The sequence below is a fragment of the Lemur catta genome, chromosome 21 (assembly GCF_020740605.2).
Source record: "Lemur catta isolate mLemCat1 chromosome 21, mLemCat1.pri, whole genome shotgun sequence".
Classification (NCBI taxonomy): Eukaryota; Metazoa; Chordata; class Mammalia; order Primates; family Lemuridae; genus Lemur; species Lemur catta.
In genome coordinates, this window is record NC_059148.1 from 28869422 (window position 1) to 28896992 (window position 27571).

Genomic DNA, 27571 nt, shown 5'->3' on the forward strand with positions numbered 1-27571 from the left:
AAGCACATTCACACAGAAGTTGTGCAAGAACGTTCACAGCAGCTCTGTTCACAATAGTCAAAGCTTAGCAACAACTACAAATGTGGTTTCATCCATACAACAGAGCATTAGTCACCCATAAAGAGGAATGAAGCACTAAATACATGTTACCGAATGCACGAAACTGGAAAATCTTACGCTAAATGAAAGCCTGTCACAAAAGGCCACATGTTAATTTTAACATTCCATGATTCTTTGCAAGGAATGTCCAGATGGGCAGATCCAGAGTCAGGGAGTGGATCAGTGGGGCCCAGTGGGGACAAAAGGGGACGCTGACAGGGACGGGGCACGAAAGTGCTTTGGAATTACATGATGATGACAGTTGCCCAACTGTGAATATACTAAAAGCCCTTGAATTGTTCACCTTAAAACGGTGAATTTTATGGTATGTTAATTATATTAAAAAACTGCCTAGTTATGTTTCTGGACCCTGCACTGTGGCCTCAGATTGGGATGGACGGAGGCAGGGACGTCACTTAGGCGGCTGCCCTGGCACCCGAGAGGCCGGGGTGGAGAGCATGGCTTCCTCTTCCATCTCAGAATGGCCGGCGCTTGTGCAGGGGGCGGATTCTAGGTCAGGATGTTTGAGTGGGAAACATCCCAATTCTACAGGACAGCAGGGTATCAAACTTCCCTCAATCACCGGCGGGCCAAGCAAGACACGTCTGCAGGCTGCCCAGCCCCGGGGCCCACCTCTGCAGCTGTAGGAGGGGCGGAGCTCGCCGGGAGGGTGTGCCGGGCGGGGGCAGGGCCGTGGGCACCGCCCTGTGGGCCAGGTGGGTAGAGGGACCCCGCGCAGGCCAGGCCTCCCTCAGGAGAAGCCAGGTCAGGCCGCCAGGCCAGGCCCTGCTTCCCGGGACACTGTCCACCCAGGGTATCTTTCCCTGAGCCCAGCGCAGAAAACAGTGTGGGGGACTGTGGGTGCGGGAACATTTTTATTTCACAACTCTGTCCCCGCTGAAGCTGCAGATGCAGAATCCAGCCAGATCCAAGCTCGGCCTGGGCAGACGTCCAAGCCCCTCCCTGGGGGGGGGGGCAGGGGCCCCCTTGTCCCTTTGTCACCTGGGCACCTACCCCTGCCCTTGTCCCCTCCACCTCTGCCACGGAGGAGAGAGGGAGGCAAAATGAGGTGTCTGGGGTCCTCATTCAAGGCTGACAGAACAGTCGCACGGCCCCAGTTCCAGTGACCACGGACGACGGACAAGGTCAGCTCCCCTCCCTGGTGTCTGAGAGACCACCCAGGGAATGATGTCTACTCTGTGTGGCCACAACACAGGAAAGGTGCTGACGGCCAACCTTCCAGGAAGGCATGGGGTCTGGGGGTGGGCCGGGCAGCCTCCCAAGGCTGGAGCAGAACTCAGAGCCTCGCTGATGTCTAGGATGGCTCTGAGGCCAGGCCGGGGTGCTGGGCACCCCTGGGGGCTTCCCTGCTGAGGGGAGAAAGAAACACGGGGGGTGGGGGACGCTCCTGCCTTCCGGAAGGGGAGTGGGGAGGGGCCTGCATGTGCCCAGCGCTGCCGCTCTGCTGGGACTAGCGTAGTCCAAAGGGCACGTGTGAGACACGGACCAGCACGTGAGATGAAATCATCACCCACTGTGTAATAAATAGTTACGGAAAAGCCACCCCTGGGCTCGATGGCGCAGGGCAAGCTCTGCGCAGAATCAGGCTGGGATGACCCAGGACCCGGGGCTCGGCCTGCCTCCCGGGCTCAGGCAGGGGCCAGGGCCCACATCAGGGGGTGCCCGAACCAGTCCTCGGCCTGCAGCCAGGTGTGGGTCAGGGGTCGGAGGTGGGCGGCCAGGCTCTCTCGATGTCGGGGTGCATGGCCTGCGGAAGCCACTCGCAGTACTCGGCCAGCAGGTCTGCAGGGCGGGAAGAGGATGGCATCAGGCCCAGGGACTGGCTGCTGTGCACTCAGCACCAGGCCCTGCCTCAGTGGGCCCACCCCACACACTCCCACCGGCCCTGGCCAAGCTCACATCTGGGGTTTCTCGTCCAGGCGGCCAGCAGGGCGTCGCGGCAGTCTGCGCGCTCCGCGGCGAGGGCTCTCAGGAGGCTCTCCGTCCGGGGCTGCAGCCTGTGGGTGGGACGCGGGTTGCTGGCACCCTGCCCAGGAGGGTGAAGAGTCCCCTAGCCCCACTCATGCTGGGGCAGGAGGATCTCACTCCCATCTCCTCCCACCGCCATCCTCGCCCCTCTGATCCAGCCGCCCGGGCCGTCCCCAGGTCCCGTGCCCACCGAGGCTGCAGTGCCCATGTGGCTCCTCCTGCCTGGTGTCTTCCTCCAGGTTTCACCGGGCACCCGCCCCGCCTCCCCCACCTCTGCGCCGTGGGCCTCTCGCTGGCCAGCCCCGCCACAGCCCACCCGCCCCACTCGGGGCCTCGCTCTGCGCCTGTGCTGTCCCTGTGGAGCCGAGTCGCTGCCATCTGTCCTCGCTGTGTCCTGCTTGGTGTCTACCTCCCTGCACTGCAGTGTCACTACTACAGGGACAGGGACGGGGATTGTGTCTGTATCCCGGCACCTAGCAGATGCTTGGCAATGTCTGCTGGGAGAACGACGTGGCTCATGACAGCCCGGCCGGGGACGCCCTGCCCCACACCCGGCTCCAGTCGCCCGCGGGGAGAGCGCTCGGGTGTGTGTGCCGGTGCCTGCTGCACCTCCAGGCCTGCGCCCCTAAGCCCCTGCACTGTCCAGGTGCCAGCCGTCAGCTCGGCCAGTCTCAGGAAGGGGGGGCGCGTGCTCGGGGCCCGGGCCACAGGCAGAAGGGAGCAGGAGAGGGGCAGATGGGAGGGTGGACCCTGGAGTGCCCTGCCAACACCCCGATGTCGACTCTGGCCTCTGGCACGGAGGGAGAACACGTGTCTAATGTCTGCAGCCCCAGCGTGTGGCCCTTTGTCACACAGGCCCCGGCCCCGCCTGCCCACCGCGCTGCCCCCAGGAGGCTGTACCTGGCCCAGGTCTTCAGCATGGTGCTGGGGCTGGACAGCAGGCAGCCCTGGTACGCGGCCAGCCCGCGGCAGACCTGCCAAGAGAGCACGGCTGGGGTGAGACAGCTGGGCTTGGCCCCCAGGGCGCCCGGGACAAGGGGCGGGAGCCTCCCCACTGCCTACCTGCCCTTCCAGCAGAAACCGGGCAAAGTGCTTGTAGCGGTCAATTCCCTGCGGAAAATCCACCTGGACGGCGGGGAGGGGCCAGCCGACGCGATCTGGGGGCAGGAGCCGGTGAGCCCGAGACCCCCCTACAGCCGCCCTCCTGAGTCCCCTCCCTGCCCACCTAGCAGAAGGGCAGGAGGCCTGGGATGGCCTTGTCTGCGATGCATGTGTGCAAGGGGCCCACGGCCACAAGTGGGCCGGGCCACCCAGGCCGCCGCCCTGACTCACAGAATGTGCTGGCCCGGTGACACAGCACCCGACCCGTCTCGGCGCAGTAGGCGGGGGCCGGCTCCTCCAGGGGCTTGTCAAACTGGCAGTAGGAGGGCAGCAGGCTGGGGATCCACTGCACCTCCACGGCACAGACACCTGCGGGCGGGGTCACAGTGCTGCTGCCCCGGGGTCCTGTGTGCCCGCCCCCAGGGTCCCTCGCCGGCCTTTCATGTACCTTTCATGTACATCTTGGTGGTCTCCACGATTTCCTGGTAGACCACAAACTCCGGGAGCTCTTTGAAAAGGACGGAACTGGGGTGGATGAAGACGGGGTCGTCGAGGAGAGGGGTCTGGGGAAGACGTTGGGTGTGACGCGGTCAGGGAGGAATGCGGGCTCGGGGCCTGCCATGCTTTTGACCCAGGAGAACCCACTTATCCAGCCAGCCAGAGAGCAGGGGGAACAGGGTCCATCAGCCGAGGGACGTGGTCCGTCCACACGCTGAACCACGATCCCGACATAGAGGGAATGCGGCCCTGACACACGCTACGGTGCGGCTGAGCCCCCAGACCACAGGGAGGCCCACAGGCCCCGTGCTGAGACCCGTCCACAGAAAACACGCAGAAGAGGCAAATACACGAGGACAGCAGACTCACGGGGGGGGGGGGGGGGCTGCAGGGACCCATGACCGAGGGGACAGTCCCACCCCACCCCATGACTGGAGGGTCCGGCCCACCTGCCAGGTGCCCCGACCGTGCGTGCCCCGAGCCGGGTGTCCATGCGCCCCACCTTGTACGCGTTCCTCCACTTGGCGTCCAGCAGCTCCTCGCTCTGGACCCTGCGCGCCAGGTGGTCGCCCAGGCCGGCCGTCACGATCTGCCGCAGGCAGGTCACCTGGCTCTCGGTGGGCGGCTGCATCTTGGGATCCATGAAGAGCCCGGCCTCAGGGCACACGGCGTTGACTGGGGGGAGGGCCGAGGGTGAGGGTGGCAGTGGTGACAGCGAGGCTGGGGGCCGCTCTACCCAGACCTTCCAGAAGGTCCCAACCATGCAGCTGGGTGCTCCAGCCTCAGCCACCTGCTTGTCCCGGCCACTGCCCCTGGGGCCACCAGGAGGCCAAGCCCTCGGCAGGCAGGACTGCAGCTGCACCCACACCACCCCCTCCTCCCTGGGACAAAGCCCCAGTTCCTGTATTTATTTATTTATTTTTGAGACAGAGTCCCACTCTGTTGCCCAGGCTAGAGTGCCGTGGCATCAGCCTAGCTCACAGCAACCTCAAACTCCTGGGCTCAAGCAATCCTCCCGCCTTGGCCTCCCAGAGTGCTAGGATTATAGGTGTGAGCCACCGCGCCAGGCCAAAGCCCCAGTTCCCGTGCGGGTGGCAGAGTGTTTGGCCCCCAACACGCAAGGGCGCCACAGCTCGGTTCTGGTCCACGACGTGAAGAGGGAAGCTGCGGCTGGAATTCCCAGGACCACATAGCAGCAGAGCGATGGCTGCAGGCGGCGTCTGGCCCCGTCCTTCCCTTCTGCCTGGAGGGCAGAGGTGACCAGACCTCCCACTGCCTTCTTGGCCCATGAGGTGACTTCAGGGGACAACAAACGTCTAATGCGCTGTCTGGCGGCTGAATGCAATTGAGAGCTGATGCACTGGGGGATGAGGCCACTCAGGAAAGCCACCGCCAGAGGGACACAGAGCATGATGACAGGGCCACGGGGATGCACCTGGTGTTGGGGAAAGTATCGACTGGGAGAAAGCCATCAGTTCTGGCAGAAAACCCTGCGAACTGCTCGAGCTGAACACAAATGCCCCATCGGCCTCAGGGAAAGGAGCGCGGCCTGCCCAGCAGAGACCCAGTGGACACCTCATCCTAAGCGTGGGTCGGAAGGTGGAGATCGTTTCTCTCCTCCCGAGGTGCTCAGCATCCCCGGGTGCTGCTGAGCCCAGGTGGAGTGGGGGCAACACCTCATCCTTCTGCACAGAAGGGTCTGAGGGTCTGGGGGGACGTCCGGGAGGGAAGAGAGATCCAGGCCAGAGTGGGGACAGAGGACGTGCCGGGGACAAGATGTGACTGAGGGACAACCTGATGGGCAACCGCGCATGTCGGGCAGCTCAAATCTGTTGCTGCCCTGCTCATGTGCACGTCCACCCGTGACTGCAAAAGCACCAAGTATTGATTCTGGGTTATAAATAAGTTTTAGCGAGTGGGCAAGTTTACAAACACGGACTCCACGAGTCACTTTGTCAAGCTGTGTGCCCGGAGCAGGCTGGCGGGGGCCGTACCTGCAGTGGTCAGCTGGCCCCGCAGGCGCCGCGTCTCCATGATGGCCTTGTACCGCAGCCCGCCGGCCTCGCAGAACCGGGGCGTGCAGCCCGCGTACTCGCAGGCTCCCACGGCACCTGTGGGGCGAGCCGGGGCGCGCTCGCTGGCCAGCCCCATCCCAGGCCTGGGGGACCCTCCCTGCACCCTGTGCCAGGCGGGGCACTCACCCAGCAGCACCATGAGGTCGCCGAGCTTCAGAGACGCCCCCTGCCCTGCCCAGGTCCTCTTCATCTGGGCCACCCGGGCCCGCCTGCCCTTGAGCTTGGCGAGCTCCGCCTCGCTGGCGGCCGGCCTGCGAACACACACGGGGCCCGGGCTGTTTCCCTGGCCGCCCTCGGGGCTGGAACACATCTACTAACCAGCCCAATCAGCCCAGGTTTAGGGGCCTGTGGTGGGGGTCGCTGGTGAATGTAATCAAGGTACTAAACTCCAGCTCAAATTTCAGCACCAGCGGCCAGCAAGATTACAAACCCACGTGCCCACTGACCCTGCAGTTTCACGTCTACAGATTGATATAAATAATCCAACAAATGCTGTCGCACATTGCCACACTGTTCATGAATAACGAGGAGTGAGGTGAACTTGGAGGAATGCAGAAGCCCTCGGGAAACTGAAGCGCCTTGAAAAACTTATGCAGAAACAACCCTTTTTATCCTCACGCTGCAGAAGGCACGTGTGCAGGGAAGCATGCCGGGAGTCATTAAACGGCTGCTCATCCACGAGGACTCGTGGTCCCAACTACGCTCTAGATTTTCTTAATATGCGATAAGCTAAACACACATTCATAGTCCCGGTTCCACTTGTCAATGGCACTGCTGTTCCCTACTTTGGTCCCTGTTTTAAGGCGCTGACTGCAAGTGACCCTCCAATTATCAGGGACCCTCCTGCCTCCAACTCTCACGGCCTCATCTGACCTCTAGGGGTGGCGGGTGAAGACCACCACGGCCATCAGAGAGACCCGAACACCGAAGGGCTCAGCAAGAATGAGGGTCCTGCAGGGCCCCGAGTGCCCACCCCGACCGCGCACCTGTCCAGCTCCTCGAACAGCTCGCGGACTGTCATGGCGGCCACGATGGTGATGGCGTAGGGCAGGCAGCCGTGCTGCCGGCTCAGGGCCAGCATCTTGGCGTAGCGCGGTGCCACGGGGAAGGCGGCCATGGTCCTGCCCAGCGCGGTGATGGGGCGGCTCAGCCGGGAGCTCTGCAGCTGCTTCACCCTGGAGGTGCAGGGCTGCGCTGGGGCGGCTCCAGGAGGACGCTCTGAAGCCAGACCCAGGAGGCAGCTCGGGCCGAGAGCAGGGAGGGAACGGGCCCTCCCCTGCCCTGCCCACCCCTCCCCTGCCCTACCTTTCTGTTTTCTGGGGCGCCTGCAGGGCACCCAGCGCGATCAACAGATCCTCGGCAGCGATGAGGGCTTCCACGGAGGGAGGCGTCGGGAAGGGGAAGTTGATGACCTGGGACACAGGCACACGTGGCAGGGACTGAGCCGATGCCCAGCAGCAAGTGTGGTGCCCCGTTCCGGAAGTGGGGTCCTCCCCCCACCGCTTCTCCAGGCTGGGCGCCGCTCACGCCAGCTGGGACACGGGGGCCCAGGGCACCCTCAAAGTCCAGGCACCAGGCGAAACCCAGAGCCTCCTTCACGGACTCACACAGGGGCGGCAGGGGCTGTTCTGGGCGATGGGAGATGGAGAAGCCCAAAACACAGAGCTCTGCCTTCCCCGAGCCTCCGCCCGCCCCCGAGGGGCCGCAGTGGCCAGCAAGGAGTCACGGAAACAGTGTGGCAGGAGCAAATGAGCCCAGGCAGTGAAATGGTGAGAGGACCGAGAGTGATCGGGCTCAGGGATGGTGGCACCTTAGAGACAGTGACCAACCAAAACTGGTGTTCAGACACAGGCTGGTGCCCCCGTGTTCACAGCAGCACCGCTCACGGGGGCCGGATCGTGGGATTTCTTTCTGGGGTGAGGAAAACGGTCACTGACCGTGACAATGACCACACACCTCTGAATGCACCAAAACCCACGACTGCACACTGGATGGCGGAGCTGTCTGCGGTGTGATTGTCTCAGTCAAGCTGCTTTGGGGGCGGGTGAGGCTGCAGCAGTGGGCGCGGGCGGGGAGGGAGGGCCGGGAGGAAGGTGGCCGGGGCCAAACCAGGTAAAGCCTCGGGGACTGAAGGCACGTCTCAGTCAGTGCCTGTTTCCTCATTTGTAAAATGTGGGTGATAAAGGCAGTAATTCCTTCCTAGGGTCGTGGTGAAGATAAACTGAGGTCATGCATGCAGAGCGCCCAGCACATGCCAGCACCCAATGCATTGGGGATGACATTATTTTTATTAGGTGTAGAACTTCAAAGCCGGAGACAGTATATAAAATATCCCAATATTTAAAAAAAAAAAACAGTGATAACAACATAGGATATTATGTGTTTGGAAAGCATAGCTGGGGACAGGGGCCACAGATGACGGCCAGCAGGACGGATGTCACTTTCTCTATGACTATGTGAAGTATCTTATTTATTAGAGACGGGGTCCTGCTCTGTCTCCCAGGCTGGAGTGCAGTGGTGCAATCGCAGCTCACTACAGCCTCCAACTCCTGGGCTCAAGCGATCGTCCTGCCTCAGCCTCCCGAGTAGCTGGGACTATAGGCGCGCACTACCACGTCTGGCTAGGTTTTAAAAAATTTCTTATAGGGGTGGGGTCTTGCTATGTTGCTCTAGCTGGTCTTGAACTCCTAGCCTTAAGTGATCGTCCTGCCTTAGCTTCCCAAAGTGCTGGGATTATAGGTGTGAGCCACCATGCCCAACCTACCTGAATTCTTATAATCTTGCACATAATTATATTTACAACCAGAAAAATCAATGAAGATATATATTTAAAAAGCACCAGAAGACCACCTGGGTTCTGTCCCTTATTAGCTGTGTGTCCCTGGACCAAGACCTTTGCTTCCCTGCCTCAGTTTCCTCATCTGTAGGGATTTGGACACCCACAGGACAGGGTGGGGCAGGTCACAGCATGCACCACGGTGCAGGACACTCTCTGCCCGGCCCACCCCGTCCCAGAGCGGGGCGAGGGGCACCCTGGACAGGACTGCTCCCCTGCACTGGAGGACAAGGTCACGGAAGGCCTCAGCCAGGCAGACTCAACAGAACATTCTGTGAAGCCCAAGGACTGACAGCCTACAAGCACTGCGTGGCACCAGGCAGCCATGTCCTGGGTGCCCAAGGGGAACAAAGAATTGGGGAGGTGGTGGTCACAGGAGACCAGAGGCTGCTGAGGCACCTGCTGACGCAACATCTTGCAAGTGGCTGCTGCAGGCCGGGCAGGCGCCTGCGGTCTCAGCTCCCTGGGCGCCCTGGGCCTCGGAGGAAGGGAGGTGGCCCCTGGGGACTCGGTGGGTGACAACAGGGCTGGGGGCAGCGACTGACCTTCTCGATGTTGAGAGCTTTCATCTGAAGGATTAAGTCTTCGACGGGCCTCCGGGTGATTTCTGGAGGCGGGAACTGCTCGAAGTCGCCGAACACCGCAGATGAGTACAGCCTACGTGGAAAGGATGGACGGTAAAAACCAAACTCCGTCAGAGCTCCCGGGGTTGAGTCTTGATCCTGACACTCATTAGGCAAGATCCTGAGCCTCTTCCTGCCTCAGTCTCCTCCCCCGGGGAAATAGGGCTCGCACTGCAGCTGCCAGGTAGGGAACTGGTGAAGATTAGTTAGATGTCACGTGCACAGTTGCTTAAACAGTGCCTGGCACACAGCGAACGCTACATTTCAACTACAGCTACTTCCAACTGGTTGTCTTTGTATATTTTCTAAATTTCCTATTTTTATTATTAAAAATACTGTTCAAAAGAACAGCAATAAAGCTACTAGAAATAATAACAATAAAGCCATTAAAAGCAATAGCACACAGACTTGGAGAAAACGTTTGCCAATGATACATCCAATAAGGATCAAACATCCAGGTTGTGCAGAGAACTCTTACAGAGCAACAAAAGACAAATGAACTAATTAAAAAATGGGCAAAAGATCTGAATAGACAGCTCTCCAAGAAGATACAGAAATGGCCAATCAGACAACATCACCGGCCACAGGGAAATGTAAACCAAAGCACAAGGTGATACCGATGCACGGTTGCTAGACGGCTACACCCAAAACACTGAGGACAGCAAGTGCTGCCAGGGACGCGGAGAAATCAAACCCGAGTTCATTGCTGGCGAGAGTGTTAGATGGTGTAGCTGCTGTGGAAAACAGTTTGGCAATTCCTCAACAAGTCAAACCTAGAGTGAGTGAGGGAGTGTGTTTGTTTATTTATTTAGTTTGTTTGTTTGTTTATTTTGAGACAGAGTCTGGCTCTGTTGCCTGGGCTAGAGTGCCGTGGCATAAGCCTAGCTCACAGCAACGTCAAACTCCTGGGCTCAAGGGATCCTCCTGCCTCAGCCTCCCAAGTAGCTGGGACTACAGGCATGCGCCACCACGCTTGGCAAATTTTTTTCTATTTTTAGTTGCCTGGCTAATTTCTTTCTATTTTTTTAGTAGAGACGGAGTCTTGCTATGTTGTCCAGGCTGGTCTTAAACTCTTGGCCTCAAGCGATCCTCCCGCCTTGGCCTCCTGGAGTGCTGGGATTATAGGCGTGAGCCACTGTGCCCGGCCTAACCTAGAGTTACTATACGACCCAGCGATTCCCCTCCTAGGTACATACCTATGAAAAATGCAAATGGAGACTCCAGCAAATCCTCGTACACAAACGTGCAGGGCAGCACCGTGCCCAACAGCAAACAACCAAAACAACCCCCACGCCACCGACCGACGCAGGGACAAACACAACACGGTGGAACAGTGTTCAGCCATAAGGATGCATGAAGGACTGGCACACACTACGACATGGTGAACATGACATGCTGAGTGACACAAAGCAGACACGCCAGGCCATGGGGGAGTGACTCACTCCATTTGTATGACGTGTTCAGCACAGGCTCGGCCTTAGCGGCAGGCAGTGGAATGTGGGCTGCTGGGGGCAGCAGGGAGGGAGGTTGGGGAGCGATGCCAACGGGCACAGAGCCCCGCAGAACTAGACACCTTGAAATGGTCAATGTTATGGTCTGTGATTTAAATTGCGATTAAGCTGTTATCAAAATAAGAAGACAGCAGCCAAAAAGACAAGGCCTGACTTCAGTAGCAGAATAAAACAAAGCGTGAGCATCTGACAGCCAGCAAGGAGCATCCCAGGGACACAGGCCCCAGCGGGACTCGGGACCCACCACAGATGGCAGAGGGGACAGCCGGCCTTTTCTGCTGTCACTGGGGAGGGTCCCAGGTAACCCACCTGTAGCAGTGGCCGGGCTCTGTCCGGCCTGCCCGGCCTGCTCGCTGGTCGGCCGACGCCTGGGACACCCAGGTGACGCGGAAGGAGGACACGCCAGTGACGCGGTCATAGTAGCGCTTCTTGACCTTCCCGCAGTCCACCACGTACTTGATACCGGGGATGGTCAGGGACGTCTCGGCCACGTTGGTGGCCACGACACATAGCCGTGTCCCCTCCGGGGGAGGCTTAAAGACCTAGGATTGAGGGTGGGGTGGCAAGAACACCCCAGAATCAGGACAGAAATCATGGGATGGAGGCACGGCGGGGGAGGGCACAGCTGGCCAGGTGGGGGACATCCGGGAGGTGGCGAGGTCAAGCTGTCCCCTGCCCGGGCCACGGTGCTCCTGGGCAGACACACTGGGAGATTTTCTGTTCTTTAAGAAGAGGCCAAAAACCCGGGGGTGCTGGAGAAACTGGATGGAGAGGATGACCCAGGGCTTGGCCGGACCCCATTGCCATGTCCCTAGGAGGTGCCCCGAGAGCCAACGTGGGCGCCCCACGCCAGGCGACCGCCCGGGGCCCAGCAGGGTTACCTGTGCTTGCTTCTCGGGGGCCAGGAGGGAGTAGAGCGGAAGCACGTGGAGGGGGAGGGAGGCATCCGGCTGCTCACCTGGAAGGAGAGCAGGAGCCGCTAGCACCCCCAGCTGGGACAGATGCCCATGGGCAGGACCCTGCTCTGCCACAGACGTCCCTAGACCACCCACTACCAGGGGATCCACCCTCGGGCAGCCAGCAGGTGGGCCAGGCCTGGGGGCCCATCCAGAGGCTTCTGAAGGCTCTCCCGTCTCCACTGCCCTGACCCAGATCCGAACGCCTGCCACGCTACAGTCTCCCTGGAAGAGTGTGGCCACGGGTCCCTGGGCCCTGGCCCTGCCCCCCGTGTCCTGGCAACACTGCAGCTGGGGGCGGCTGAGCCTGCCCAGGGCACCCTCGGCTGCCCCACACGGCCCTGGGCCGGACACAGCAGGGCGCTGGGCAACCCCCAGGCCCCCGAGGCTGGCATCCCCCTGGCAAAGATGAGCCCGGGGGAGGCACCCCCAACACACTCGACCCAGCAAGTGTCTGCGGCTGCTCTGCGCCAGGCCGCCCGGGAGGGCAGGAAGCACCGCGGCGCAAAGCTGCAGAAGGCCCAGCTCTCGGGGGCTCGCGCCCTTGCGAGGGGCACAGGGGCTCCTGGCACATCCTCGAGTGCAGACGTTTGTTTCCCCTGCGCTGTCTCCCCAGGGCCTGGTGCGTGGTGGGTGTGAGGGCAGGACGCTCTGTTAGGGCCACACCTCCGTCCATCCCATCGTCCCCCAGGTCCAGATCGAGGTCGGAGCCCACGGCGCCCTCTTCATCGTCCATTTCCGCCTCCCTGTCCTCGTCGCCTTCGCCAGCCGGCAGCACCGAGTAATGGTCCAGGTTGATCTGGGGCAACGCCTACGGCCAACGAGACCCCAACACCACGGCTGCAGCGGCCCCGGGAGCGAGGATGCGTCACGTGCGGGAAAACAAACCCAGCTGTGCAGAAGCCCCGCGCCACCACCACGGGCCACGGGCCCTTGGGCAGCCTCAGTTTCCTCACCTACACACTGGGGACTGTCACAGGACTCAGCTCACAGGCTATTGGGAAGATTGTCAGCCGACACAGGGAAAGAACCCGTGACGTGCCCGGCACCCCTGTCAGTGCGACGGAGGCTCAGAGAGCAGCTCCCCGTCTCTGCCTCCAACACACACGCACACGCACACACGCACACACACACACACACGCACGCACATGTACACACACACATACACGCGCACACACACGCACACACAGCCTGGGCAGGCCCCTCCCAGCCCAGCCTGTGCCCACCCCCGGGAATAGACCCTCCCACTTCTTCAGCAAGCACCACGGGACTGTCAGCCCTCCTCGGGGGTCCTCACAGGCCCTGCACAGGCACTCAGGGGCCAGTCTTCCGGAAGCTTCCTCTGAATATGTTTCAAATCATCACCCACCCTGCAGCTTCCAGAGCTGCGCCATCCTGAGAACTCCCTTCTGTCGGGGGTGTCGGACTCGCGCTGTCCAATACGGTCACCAGCAGCCCCACTGGGTCTGGAGCCACCGAGGAACTGGATCTTTATTTTCATTGTTTTTTTGGAGACAGAGTCTTGGTCTGTCACCTGGGCTGGAGTGCAGTGGCATCATCATAGCTCACTGCCACCTCAAGTTCCTGAGCTCAAGTGATCCTCCCCCCTCGTCCTCCCAGAGTGCAAGGGTGACAGGCATGAACCACTATGCCTGGCCTACATTTTTAGTATAATTTCATTCCAATTACAATCACACCTAAGCAGCCACGTGGGCCAGCGGGCACCGTCCTGCACAGCCCGAGCCTGCCCTGTGAGCCACGTGGGCCAGCGGGCACCGTCCTGCACACCCCGAGCCTGCCCCGTGAGCCCTCCACGTACCTCAGCCCTCGCCTTCTTGGCCCTCGCCCGCGACTTCTTGAACTTCCGCATTTCTTCTACCGAGTCTTCCTGATCCTCCTTTCCTGGGAGAGGGGAAGAGATTGGGGAGAAACACACCTGTGGCTGGTGCCGGCTGCCAGTACCTTGCTCTGCTGCCATTGAGGGCTGGGAGCTGCGGGCAGGCAAAGGTGCCAACTCTGCCAGCGGGAGACTCAGAAGCGGAACCCGTCACCCCAGCCAGGGGCGCGGGGCCAAGCCTGGCTGCCCGGGGGTGTCCATGAGCTGGTTACCTTGCGGCCGGGCCCTGGGGGGTGGGAAGGCCTTCCTGAGCCTGCGGCACAGCGCGTGCACCTCTGCCTGCCCCGTCAGGAAGACCAGGATGCCGCCTGCGGAAAGACCCGGGCCCCCGTTATCCGCCAGTCACTCAGCGATCATTTCCTTAGCAACGAGCACTGCCAAGCCCTGCTCTGAGGCCGGGATGGTGCAGACACGGATGAGTGAGAGGCAGTTAGTCCTAGACTGACGGTGCTGTGGAGGGGGCTCGACACACAGTGACCCCGTGACCTGGCACGACCACCCCCAAAAGCACTGAGAACAGGCGCCCAGACACCCGCACACACACGACAGCACCGCCCTGCCCCGAGACGCGAGGCCACGGGAGGCCTTGCTGCCCAAGCTCCCATCGGCCCAGAGTCTCCCAGAGTGGCTGTGAGGCCTGGGACACCCTGGTGCCGTAAGTAGGGCAAGGCCAGAGCATCGTGGAGCCGCGAATCTCAGCCTGCTCACGGGGCCAAGCCAGGCTGGCCGGGGGCATCTCTAACGCCCTCTACCTTTCTAGCCCCGAGAAGGTCGAGTCGATTTAAATAACAGCAGGTAAGTAACCGAGCAAGTGCCATGGGGACATGGGGACCTCAGGCGGATGCACGTGTTCACCCGCACTGTGCCGGGGACACCGGTGCCCAGCGGCTCCCGCCTGGGCCCTGGGACACAAAGGGACTCCCTCCTCCTTCCAATCACGGGAGCCTCACAGAGCTGTGCGCAGGACGGGGCAGGGCAGGTGCTGTGAACGCTCTGGAACCAGTGAGGAAACTGAGGCACAGTGAAGACAAGCAGCTATTCTGAGCCACTGGGAGACAGGCCGAGAGCCTGGGCACCCCACGCCCGCCCACACAGCCCTCACCGTGTGGGGTTGGAGCGGGAGAGACCCCTCCGCCCTCCCCCCGGCCGGGGCCTCACCCGCGGGCAACATGCGGTGGATCTTGCAGACCTTCCGGAAGCACTCGCCACTGTAGTCCTCCAGCGGCGTCCTCTTGTTAAAATGCACCGTCACCGGGAACTGTCTGGATTCAACCTATGAGACAAGCAGGGAGGCGCTGGGGGAGGGGGGTGGGTGGGCTGAGCTTTGGCCCAGGGTCGTCCCTCTCCTTTCCAGATCTTTCCAAGTCAAGGTTTTAATGCCTCTCGACACGCTGTCAATCCCCCCGGGACCAAGCAAGCTCTCCCAGGAGCCCCCCTGACACCTGGGCGTCCTTGTGCTCACAGAGGGGCCTGGGATGCGGGCCCGGGCGTTACCTTGATGACCGGTGGCGGCTCAGGGAAGAGCCGCTGGTTCTGGGTGAAGTCCTCCACCCGCAGCGTGGCTGACATGATGAGCAGCTTCAGCGGCAGGTGCCTCTGTGGAGACAGGCACGGTGACCACGGCCACAGGGCACAGGGCACAGGCGCGTCTGAGCCCGGGAAGGCGGTGGTGGGGGGTGGAGTTCTGCTTCCCTCCACACCTCGCCCTCGGCCCCCTTTCTGGCTGCCAAGACCCCTTGGAAAGTGAAGCAACAGCAGGATCTGCCCTCCCAGGGAAGCAGCTTGTTCAAGGGGCCTTTCGAGACCCCCAAAGTTGGGCTCTGGCGGTGGAACGTGAGGCTGGATAGCAGAGAAGGGGCCCCCGACCCAAAGGCCCCCAACCCCATGAGACTGTCTGTCCCCGGGGTCCAGGGAGGAGCTGCCTGATTCCCCGGATGCGGATGCGGGTGGGGTTTCCCGGTCCCGGCTCACTCGGTGCCGAGGGCTCTCTTGCTGGGCTCTGCCCCCCAAGCCCCCGCTGCTTCCTGCTGCTAGTGAACCCCACACCCCAAAGCTGAGGGTTGGCCGGAGCATCTCTGGTGTGCGAAAGGGAAGGTCACATGCACAGCCCTGGCCCAGGGGACCCTGTCCCCAGGGACCCTCTCACAGCAGCAGCCCGGGGCAGGTATGGACCTGGGCCAAAGGTACCCAAGCTCCTGCTGGGGCCTCAGGGGCTCCCCTGCCTCTCCTGCCCCCCGTGCTACCTTTGCCCGGAGGGACACGATGCGGGACAGGAGGCCGATGAGGATGTCCGTGTACACGCTCCTCTCGTGGGCCTCGTCGATGATCACCACCTTGTACCGCAGCAGCAGGAAGTCCTGGGGGTGGGCGGTGGGTGAGAACCCCCTCCCAGGCCTGAGCCCCACTGTCTCTTCATGTCCCCAAACTCCCACTCGAGGGGCCCCTCAATAGCCAGCAGGGACCCTGAGCACTTGGCTGTGGGGGAGTCCTGGCCCCGTGCCTCAGTTTCCTCATCTATACAGTGGGGACCACAACTGGACCTCCCTCACGGGCTCATAGTAAGGCTTTGATGACAGTTTCATACCTGCAAAGTGCACAGCACGGGGCCTGGGAGAGAAAGTGCTAGAGAAAGGGCAGAGACTCTTTATCAGAGCTGAGCCGCCAGGCGCGGGTGCCCGCGGGCGGGCGGGCAGGCAGGAACGCGGAACGGGGGTGGGGGCCGTGGCACGTGCCACACAGAAAGGGGCTGCCCGGACAGAACCACATCTGCAGCCACCCCCAGTGGCCTCAGAGCTGAGAGGCTGGAGTCACCTCTGCCCTCGCTGGAGACTGGCCCTGCCCGGGGCACGTCACACAGCCAGCCTGGCGCAGAGCTGCCTTCACCAGACGGCGGTTCTCAGTCCGGGCCCCACACGCCCCCTGGACGCGCACGCCACCCCACTTGACCGAACGGCCGAGTTCCCAGAATGTTCCGACTCCCTGGGAAGCTCCCCAAGGCCTGAGAGAGTCGCCCAGGGAGGCAGCAGCTGGGTGTCCTGATTTACAAACCAAACGCCCTGGGGACACAGCGTCCAAGGCTGGGGACTATAAAACACACCACTGCTCAAGGGCAAGGCCCCGTGGCCTCGTCCGGGTTCCCCGGCATGAGGCCGGGCTCCCCACTCAGATCTGGCGCTGCCCCTGGCAGCACACAACTGGACCAGGACGTTCCTGAGGGGGGACGGTGTCTGGGTCTCTCACGCACAGGGCAGTGCTGGCACGTCACAGGTGCTCATTATACATCGGGGAGTGCACAGTCTCGGTGACCCCAATCACAGTAACAAACACAAGTTCGCATTTAATGAGCACCTACTAGGTACCAGGCACTATGCAAAGCTGCTCACATACACTGTACGACTTCTGGATCAAAATGATCCTATGAGGAAGGCACCAATGTGCCTGGATAGAAACTGAGCTCAGAGAGGTTAAGCAACTCGCCCAAAGTCACACAGCGGCACACTGGCTGCTCACATCACGGGTGACGCCCTAGTGCCCTACCCCATGCTCACTGGCCTTGCTTAGTGAGACAAGACCAGCAACCGACCTTCTGGATTTCTTTGAGCAACACACCATCCGTCATGAACTTGATTCTGGTGTCTTCGGTCACATTTCCTTCATACCGGATCTGGTAGGAGACGATTCTGTTGAGGACAGACTTCAGCTCAGGGCGGGTGAGTCTTGGACCTTGGCTCTCTGAGCTCTGTCCTCCAGCCCCCGCACGGGCTCCTTCCTCCCTCAGTGCACATCACGTGATGTGAGCCTGGCTGGCCTCATCCCTGCCCCACAGCCCCTGCTGGGCGGGTCCCACTGTGCTCAGACGCAGAGGTGACACTCGCACCCGGCCCCCTGGTCATGGATGCTGCTCACGCCCTCCCGGGCAGCTGACACCTGGGCAGGGCCACAGGACCCCCCCACGACCCCTCCCCCAGGAAGCAGAGCCCTCACCGCTGCGACAGATTCATCTCCTTGGCCACTCGCTGGGACATGGCTATGGCAGCCACTCGGCGGGGCTCCGTGACGCCGATGACGCTGTTGTCACTGGGGGAAGAAGAACATGACACGTCAGCAGTGCGTGGCCCCACCAGGCCCGTCCCTGCTGTCCTACGGCAAGATCTGCTGCACTGACGCAGCCCTCGCCCAGGGGCCGGGGGCTCAGGAAGGGGACAGTGCTAAGTGCAAAGGGCACAGCCCACAGGAAACGGGTCGACAGTCCCAGGCAGCGGTGAGAAGGAAGGAGGCAGCTCTTGATGTGCGGCTGGGAAACGTGTCTAACAAGCTCCAACGAGCTTCCCTGGTGGATGATGTCCCACACGCGTTGTGACAACTGGTCACCAGGGGATCCAGAGTGTCCTTTGCGAATCCACTGGGAGAGGATTCCAGAAACTCAAGCCTGGTCCCCCTCCCCCGGGCCACCCATGTGCCTTTTCCCTGTGTTGACTGTGCCTGTGTCCTTTCCCTACAGCAAATCACAGCTGTGAGCACGACTCCAACACACTCAGGTCAAAAGTGCCCAGAGGAGGCTACACAGTGACGACAGCAAACACGTCACCCTCCGTGCCAAGGACTGATCTGCAAGTTTTGTGCAAACCCGCTCATTAATCTGCAGAACCCTGTGAAGTAGGTGCTACAGCACCCCCATCTCACAGATGAAGAAACTGAGGCCGAGGGAGGTCAAACAGCTTGTCTGAAGTCACACGGTGCACACAGGACCAGGTCCCTGGGAGCCCAGGCTCTTAATGACTTTTGGGGACCACATCCCGGCTGTCACCGAGGGACCCGCAGAGAGCCCCGTGTGCGGCCCCTACCTGCCGTAGCCCGCCTCGTAGAGGAACTGCGGCACCTGCGTGGTCTTCCCACTGCCGGTCTCGCCACACACGATGACGACGGGGTGCTCAGCCACGGCCTCCATGATCACTTGCTCTTCGGAGAGAATCGGGAGCTTCAGCCGCTCCTCCTGGCAGGAGAGAGGACATCAGCGCCTGGGTACTGGGGCGTGTGTGCCACAGGGCAGCAGTGGAGACAGGGGACTCTGCACAGACACAGCAAGGCTACGTAGCGGGACGTGGTCTCCGTAAGGGTGGCAGCTGGCACCTGGAGGGTGAGCGGATGTGCCTGCTGGAGACTGGGGGCCTTGGCAGCTGGGGAGGGGGACAAAGAGCCATGTCCCACAGGACACGGAGAAGGGGACCGTGTCCTTCGGAATGCTCTCGGCTACTGCTGGGGCGAGTCTCACTCAACGGCACGACAACCTCGATAAATAACCTGGTGCTAATTTTATCGGAGTCGAGCACGTGTGACCCGGTAATTCCTCTCCTACGTATGTCCTCCAGAGCAGTGGCTTTCATGCAGTTGGTTCCTATGACCCACGGAGAGCAACAGATTTTATATATCAGGACAGTGCACATACACACGCACATACGTACTACGTGCAGAAGGAAAAGTTCCATGAAACACCCTTATGTGTCAAGCATGCCAACACGCTAATATTTTTAATTTTTCTATTTTATTCCATCCCATTTGTTCAAAAAGAAAAATGCTGGTCATTTTATGACCCAAAGACGGCTGGGACCTCCAGTTTGCAAATAGTGACCACGAGAAACTTGTGCTCATATGTTCATAAAAGGAGAAAAACAGTGTTTAAAACAGCAGTGGAGATAACAGCAACATCCTAAAACTACGCAAGTGCCCCCACCGGAACGCCCACGCTGTGGTGCGGTCACACAGTGGAATACGCGACTGCCGGGCGTGGGGGCAACAACCTGCGTCAGCAGGGATGAACCCCAGGACACAATGTTGAGTAAAAAAAAAAATCACAAGGAAAAGCAAAAGCTGAAGTCCCGAGGGATGGCAGGGACAGGAGGAGCAGGAGGAGGAGGTTGAGCCCCAAATGACCTTGTGGAGCAGCGGCCCACACCACCTCCCGCCACCAGGTGGCGTCGGGCCACGGCAGCACCTGGACATAAACCTTTGCCATGTGAAGCCCTGGCAGGCTGGGGTCACCTGTTAGAGCAATCAGCTTATCCTGATTAAGACCTTTTGTATAAGCACACATGTAACTGCAATTACAATTTCATTAAATAGTACTTATTAGGAACAATGTACTGGTGTTTTCTATTCTTTTTTCTTCGTTTTTAAAAGAGGAGCTGGCGAGATGGCACCTGTTTCCGCAACGCACTCTGACTTGGCTGGAACAGGCGGTCTAGACACCCAGCGGCCCTCCTGCCCCAGGGCCTTTGCTCGTGCAGTTCTCGGCGGCGTGGGACAGTCCCACCCTCTCCTCAACTTGTGCTGCTCCTTCAGCTCTTGCCCCAGACACCGTCCCTGATGAGACCAGGACCTGTTAGGCTACCGCCTCACTGGACCCGATCTCCTCCATGGCTCCTGTCCCTACTTCTTTCTTTCAAAAATTTTTTTGCAGAGACAGGGGTCTCACTATGCTGCCCAGGTTGGTCTTGAACTCCTGGCCTCAAGCGATCCTCCAACCTGAGCCTCCCAAAGTGCTGGGATTACAGGCATGAGCCACTGTGCCTGGCCTCTTGTCCCTATTTATGACAGAGTGTGGTCAATGTCGGCCTCCCCCACGGGACTGAAAGCTGCAGAGGGTGCAGACCATTCTGTTTCCCGGGCCCGCCCAGGGTCTGGCCCACAGCACCCGCGCACTGGAAATGTGTCGACGGACGGAGGAAATAGCCACCGTGTTGGGCCAGACCCTGGGCCAAGCGACCTCTTGGTGCCCACAATGTCACCAAAGCCTCACACCCACTGCAACAAGACAGCTGGCCACACCTCTAAGGTTCCAGAGTCCCTAACATGTACCACGGGCTTTCTATACTCTGGATCCTTTTACTGTCATGACAACCCTCCTTGTACCAGGTGAGGAAACTGAGGCACAGACAGAGGGAGCACCTTAAGCAGATGGAGTACCTCTGTTTTACAGATAAAGAAAACGGGACCCAAGAAGTGAGTTACAGAGTGGTAGAACCAGCACCCGATTTCGGGTCAACTGATCCCACAGCCCAAACTCTCACCTGGATCAGTGCTACCTGGGCCGGGACCCGAGGTCAGAGGACGACGGTGACACGGCCAGCTGAGGCCGACCTCGATCACCTGACCGCGTGCTGGGCCTATTGGCAGCCCAGCCTCCCTGCATCGAGGGTCAGAGCTCCTCGGTCTCTACGACGGCCCCACGAGGCGGCACAGAGAGGACATAACCTGCCCCACCTGGATGCCCTCTCTTCGCCCCCAGCCCCTTGTCACGCTAACCTGCATTCATAATGACAAACACCAGGGCGGCAAACCTGCATTTCCGGCGAGCGGTTCACGGGGATGAACACAGCGGGCTTCACCGGGGCCCTGGTCGGGGCGGAGGCTGCTGCCGGAGGAGCGGGAGTCCCGGCTGGCGGGGCCCGAGTGCGGGGCGCCGGGCTCTCGTCCGCGGCCTGCAGGGGAGCTGGTGGCAGGTGCGCTGCTGTTGTCCCCGCACCAGCCTCAGCCTGCTCCATGGCTGGGGCGTCATCTGGCTCAGACTCCTCTGAGGACTCGGACTCCTCTGCTGAAGGCAAGCGACGACGCTTCCGGTGGGCCCCGCTGAGGCTGCTGAACCTCTCCGGGCCCTGGGCTGGGAGCTGATCAGGCTTCCTGCTGGGAGAGCGGGGATTTCAGGCATGAGGCCCCAGACGTCTGAGGCAGGCCAGGGCTGCCAGACACTCACCAGAGGTCAGGAATCTAAGGCCGTGTCCCTTTCTGCCTCAGGGCCTTTGTACTTCTGTTCCCACTCCCTGAAACACCCTTCCTGCAGATAACTCTCCTCCACTTCACTCCGGACTCAAGCCTCTGCTCCAGTGTCACCTAGCAGGGAGACTGTCCCTGACCACACAGCCTGAGACACCTCTCCCTTCTCTCCACCCACGTTCCCCGCTGTGTTTTCTGCTCAGTACGTCCATCTTCCCTCCACCAGACTCCAAGCTCCTTAAGGGGAAGGACTTTCTTTGTATGGACTGTCCCATCTGTAGGGCCTAGAGGAACTCCTGGGACAGAGTTTGCACTCAGTAAACAGTCACTAAATGACCAACAGGGCCGGCAGGGATGGGCCTGTCCTAATTGGACAGAGCAGGCTGAGTGAGGCCGCAGAGCGTGGCAGGACCGGGGGGAGGCACACAGGCTCATGGAAGGGTCGCTGCCCGGGGGGAATGCCAACTTGGTGTGGTCAGATTGTCCCACTGGTCAAGACCAGGTGGGAACCTGCATTTTAATGTGAAATCTACTTCTTAAACGTTGGCTGTACTGGGTTAAATAACGTGTTCCCAAAATTCATGTCTGCCCAGAACCTCAAAACGAGACCTAATTTGGAATCAGGGTCTTTGCAGATGTGATTAAATTAAGATGAGGTCGTCCTGGATCAGGATGGGCCTAATCCCACCTAATCCCACCAATGGCTTGTGTTCTTATAAGGAGAGAAAAGAGAGACCCAGACTCAGGGCCTAGACCCGGGTCTAGGAGAATGCCACGTGAGGACACACACACATGCTGAAAGGATGCCATGTGACGAGGGGAGCAGAGACTGGAGTAAGCAACTGCAAGCCAAGGACTGCGGGCAACACGGAAGCCAGGACTAGGCCCGGGACGGATTCTCCCATGTGGCTTCCAGACACAGCACCTGTGCTCACACCTGATGCTGGACTTCTGGCCTCCAGACCACGACAGAATACGCTTCCGTTTTTCTAAACCACTAAGTTTGTGGTAATTTATTACAGTAGCTCCGGGGAGCTTTCAGTAACATATTAGCAAACGATCCTCCTGCCTTAGCGACACTACACAAACCAAAGCCCATCAGTGGGCCAGACTGAACTCTTGATCACCTAATGGCAATTTCTGGCCTAATCTTCTGTACAAAAGCTGGAAGAACCTACGATGCAGGACTCCAAACTGCAGGGAACACCAACATCACCAGGGCAAGACACTTCAGGCCTTTACCAACCGGATGCATTTAGCACGGACAGTCGATCATCAGCTACTCAGGCCACCACAAATCTATTTTCCTAAACACCGCACCCCCAGAAGACTCCAAACCTGTGAGCCCCCCCCCGGGGGGGCCCTGGCAGGAAGGAGGGGCTGGCAACTCACTCTCTGGTGTGGTACATGCGGTCCCCAGTGCCCAGCTTGGATGTGGTATAAAAGAGTTTCATCTCTGTGTCTGAAACCTGCACTTCACTCAACTTCTGTAGCATCTCTGCTCGCTGGGAAAGGAAACGAGTGCGTTATACATTTGGCATCACGACCCTTCTCAGAGGGGAAGTGATGCTCTAAATGAAATCTCAGCATCGCTAACAGCTGGAGTCTTTTTAAATGAAGTCTAGGGTTGTACAAACGAGGCTCTCTTTGCAGCACTGAGTGTCATGATAGAAGACTGTCGGCCACCCAGATGTCCATCCACGGGAGACTGAACGGATGAAGCACGGGCCAGTCATACAGAGCAACACGCTCCAGCCGTTACCAGGGAGGAGGCAGCTTCATGCTTCATGTGTGCTGGTGTGAACTGGGCCCCAGGCCACCGTGAGTAACATAGCCTCAGTTGATTCTTTCACCTGGGTTTGGGTTTCATGCATTTCTGCTTTATTGTTTTTGAAATTGTACATATACTCTTTTTTTTTGTTTTGTTTTTATAATGTGAGGTCTCCCTCTGTCACCCAGGCTGGAATATAGCAGCCTGATCACAGCTCAGTGTAACGTCAACCTCCTGGGCTCATGCGATCTTCCTGCCTCAGCCTCTCCTTCTGAGTAGCTGGGACTACAGGCGCATGCTACCACGCCTGGCTAATTAAAAAAAATTTTTTTTTTGTAGAGACAGGGCCATGCTATGTTGCCCAGGCTGGTCCCAAACTCCTGGCCTCACGTGATCCTCCTACCTCAGCCTCCCAAGGTGCTGGGATTACAGGCATGAGCCACCACACCCAGCTCATATACTTCTATGTGTATATTTCACAATTTAAACAAAAAGCAAGATACAGGATAGTGGGGGAAAAAAAACCACTAAACAGGATTTAAAAAGGATACACTCACAGAAGAATGAGTCTTCCCTCTATTAATAGCTCCAAGGACTGCACATCAGTGACTGCTAAGGAGAGTCCCGTGGGCTTCCTGAAGGATATACACGGCACATGTGTGCCTTGTCAAACTTGAATCCGATGAAGCCTCCAGATCACAGTTCCTCAATCTCAGCACCACTGACAATTTGGGCTGAACGACTTTTTGTTGTTCTGTGTATTGCAGGCTGTTTCGCATACCCCGGCCTCCACCCAACTGCCGGCCAGCACCATCCCTAAGTTGTCAGAACCCAAAATGTCTCAAGACGTTGCTAATTGTCCCCTGGGAGGTGGGGGAGTGGGGGACAAAACTGTCCCAGTTCAGAATCACTGCTCTCGATGCAAATACTACTGCACAGGACAATCGGAAGGCAGAGCAGCATGTTTAAAATGAAATTTAAATCTACCATGCTGAGTTGATCTACATAAAATACAAAATAAATAAATGAAAAAATCCAGATGGTAAGAAACTCTACAAGACAAACAATTCAGTTTTTCTTTTTTTAAGCACCTGCCACTGCACCCAGTTTCTTTAACAAATAAATTACAAGGGGAAAACAAACAAACAAACAAACGAGTGGGGCACACCTATGAAACAAGCAGAAACTTGACCATTTACTGGATACTTGATATTAAAAAAAAATCAAGTGTGCTGACGGTACTGTGGTTATCTAAAAGGGTTCTATTGTTAGAGATACGAGTTGAAATATTTATGGATGAAATGCTATGCAGAGCAGGTTGAATGGTCCCCCCAACCCCAAAGGTACGTCCATATCCCGGAATTTGTGAATGTGACCTCATTTGGAAAAAAGGTTTCTGCAGATGTAATGAAGTTACAGGATCTCAAGACGAGACCATCCTGAGTATCTGAGTGGGCCCTAAATCCAGTGACAAGTGTCCTGACAACAGACACGGAGAGGAAAGGCCGTGTGAAGATGGGGGCAGAGACTGGAGTGATGCAGCCACAAGCGCAGGACACTGGAGCCACCACCCGCTGGGAGAGGCCCAGAAGGAGCCTCCTAGAGCCTAGCGAGGGGGCACAGCCTGCTGCACCTTGATTTCGGACTTCTGGCCTCCAGAACTGCGAGAATAAATTTCCGTTGTTTTAGGCCACACAGTTTGTGGTCATTTGTACGGCAGCCCCAGGACACTAGTACAGATTTATACCACCTGGGATTTGCTTTGAAAGGACTCGGGGGTGGGAATGTGACCAGCAGTTGAGACGGCCCCAGACTGACCAGGGGCTGATCACTGTTGGAGCTGGAAATGGGGAGCCGGGAGTCCATTACACTATTCTCTCTACTTTTGTAGATGTTTGAATTTCCTATGACAGACCTTTTTCCTTAAGCAAAATTAAGGAAAAAAAAAAAACTGAAATTCTCTGGAAGTAAAAAAATAAGTAACTTAGAAAAAGATGTGAGCACAAAAATTCAGTTCCTCAGCCAGAGTAGCCACATTTCAAGGGCTCAACAGCCACATGGGGCTAAGCGGCTACTGCATTGAACCAAGCAGACATAGACCACTCCCTCATTCCAGAAAGTTCTATTGGAGAGTCCTGCTTCGGGGACCGTGATGGGAGGACAGAGAGACTCCCCACTCTGGAGAGCTGTGTGCAGACTCTTCAGAGCAGGCTGTACCTGGCTCTTCTTCTCCTTCTGTTCCAGGATTTTCTGCAGCGCTTTCCTCTCCTTTTTGGTCAGAGGCTTCTTCTCCTTCTTCGACAGGGGAGGGGCTTTGGTCTTCTTTTTCTTCTTCCCCGGCAGAACCAGTGCGTTGCTTGCGTCAACTCCTTTCAATGTGCCCTTGTCTGAAAAGACACATGTGCCTCACCCACAGCCCCGGGAGCCAGAGACGCTCATTAACGTCTCCCGCTGCTCGGGGGCAGGGGGTCTGAGATCAAATCTATTTCCATAATAACACTATGACATCCTCTTAAGAGAGTCCAGTGGACTAGAGTGCTGAATTTGTATCTATTTTTAAATACAATAGTTTGAAAGTATACAACCTAGACCATTTAGAAAATTTCAGTCATCATATTACACTTCAACTCCACCTACCGCAGACTCTTAGGGAGGAAGGACCTCGGAAGGTACCTGTTTCTGGCTCGCATCTGACCCTGGGGTTCCCTCTCTGGTGATCCTGCACGGGCAAGATCTGACTCTGTTTAACTGCTCAGTTAAACTTCAAATCCACCCACACCCACTTCTCACCTCCCCTACTGCTGTCTCCTGGTCCAAGCATCCACTCCACCTCCCACTCCACCACCCTGATTCTCCCTTTGCCCTCTACTGCTTTTCCTCAACACAGCAGCCAAAGTGATGCTGTTAAAAAGAAGCCCTCGTCCTGCCCCTCCTCTGCGTAAACCCTCCTGTGCTCTCTTCTCACTCAGAGAAAAAGCGCCAGTCTTCACCCTGACCCGTGAGGTCCAACTTGCCCTGGGCCCCGTTTTCTCTCTCATCTCAGGTCCTGACTCCCACACGTACACGGTGAGGCCCTCCCCGCAACCCACGGAGCACTGCAGCCACTCCGAGCGCCGCCTCTGCTTCACAGCCACACGACATTCTACACATTTTACACGTTTCTCTTGCCTGTCTCCGCCCTTAAGCATGTAAACTCAGGGTGGCAGGGATTTTTAAAATGTCCTTTTCTGCTATGTCTCCAGTGCCTAGACTAGTGCCTGGCCTATAGGAGGGCGAGAGAAACCCGGAGTATTGTCCCTATTCACTGTTAAAACTAGGCTGTCACTAACCGCCCCCTTTGGATCATCCGGAATGGGGGTACCTCTCTGGGCCCCCCGCCCCAGGGCTGCGAAGGCAGGGCACAGGCCGAAGGACCCCTGCCCTCACTGCCAGCCCTAACAGCGAGGCTCTGGGCGACCCTCCCGCCAAGTCCAACCCCAGTCCCGGGACGCCTTACCCTCTAGCTCCAGCCGCACAGGGGGCGGCTCGGGGGGGCCCTTGGAGGGGCCGGGGCCCGCCTGCTGGCGCCCCCTGACGTTGTACCGCCGGCGCAGCTTCCCCATGGCGCCTCGGCCCAGCTCGGCTCCCGCCGGCGGCAGCACCAAGTCAACCTGAAGCCCAGCCCACGTGGGTGCCCAGACCACCAGCCCCAGCCACGACACTTCCGGGTTAAGCTATCGCGAGAGCTGGGATGGACCAGGCCACTGAAGGGCGGGGCCGAAGGCGGGGCCGCGCGGAAGACGGGGCCGGGCCGGAGGCGGGGCGTGTGGAGCAGGGGCGGGGCGTGTGGGGGCAGGGGCGGGACTATGCAGAGAGGGGGCGAGGCCCGAGGTCCCAGCGCAGCTCTGAGTTAAGCGCAGGGCTGTTCCCGCGCGATGTGCGCTGAGTCTAAATCTGAATTAGCTACTAATACTCTTTTGGCTACGTGATAGTGGGAGGCTTTTGTCACCTTTTAAAATGCAACCCCGGCCCTAATACTACAAACTTACTCTCCCACCCTGTTCTGTTCATCTGCATTTCCCAATATTCCTACAAGAAACATGTAGTAAAAAAGCGTAGTAAAAAAGCACCAAATAGTTCCATCAAAAAGAAGGCATCTATTAGACAACTTTAAACTCTCATTACCGCATCACATTGTCTGTAATGCACTCGGAAGTAATGCATTTTCTGTATCCTGTAATTATCTTGAAAATAGAACAGTTATATTGTACCACAGTTTTTTTTCCCGTTAAAAGCATTAATTCGTTAACGGCAAACATTTAAATTATATCACAAAAAAGATAAAGTTAAATTATACCACAAAAAGGTGGACTATAAGTTATTTTAGGATTTTAGAAAGGATAAAGTTATTTTTAAAAAACTGCCCCGTGAAAAACATGAGAACCTAGAGTAAGGTCTGGCTGCAC

The 27571-nt window shown here is 58.4% G+C and overlaps 1 protein-coding gene across 5 annotated transcripts; it reads right to left on the reverse strand.

Moving 5' to 3' along the window:
- Window positions 1-954: 954 nt before the first annotated feature.
- Window positions 955-26822, reverse strand: DHX37 (DEAH-box helicase 37). Of its 5 annotated transcripts, none has more exons than XM_045535026.1 (27): window positions 26623-26822; window positions 25344-25513; window positions 22748-22860; window positions 20923-21262; window positions 18430-18578; window positions 17570-17662; window positions 17169-17265; window positions 15829-15942; window positions 15080-15181; window positions 14744-14858; window positions 13798-13893; window positions 13508-13590; window positions 12355-12499; window positions 11614-11690; window positions 11042-11274; window positions 9144-9255; window positions 7068-7174; window positions 6749-6937; window positions 5889-6013; window positions 5682-5798; window positions 4190-4362; window positions 3638-3752; window positions 3421-3558; window positions 3151-3245; window positions 2989-3062; window positions 2020-2117; window positions 955-1902 (listed from the first exon to the last, which is right to left on the reverse strand). In XM_045535026.1, exons 1-27 carry the CDS (start codon window positions 26726-26728, stop codon window positions 1817-1819), a joined length of 3462 nt encoding a protein of 1153 aa, XP_045390982.1. In that variant the 5' UTR covers window positions 26729-26822; the 3' UTR covers window positions 955-1816. The 5 variants fall into 5 exon arrangements, with proteins under 5 accessions (XP_045390982.1, XP_045390979.1, XP_045390981.1 ...); XM_045535023.1 differs by having other exon boundaries at window positions 13508-13608; XM_045535025.1 differs by having other exon boundaries at window positions 20923-21265.
- Window positions 26823-27571: the final 749 nt, after the last annotated feature.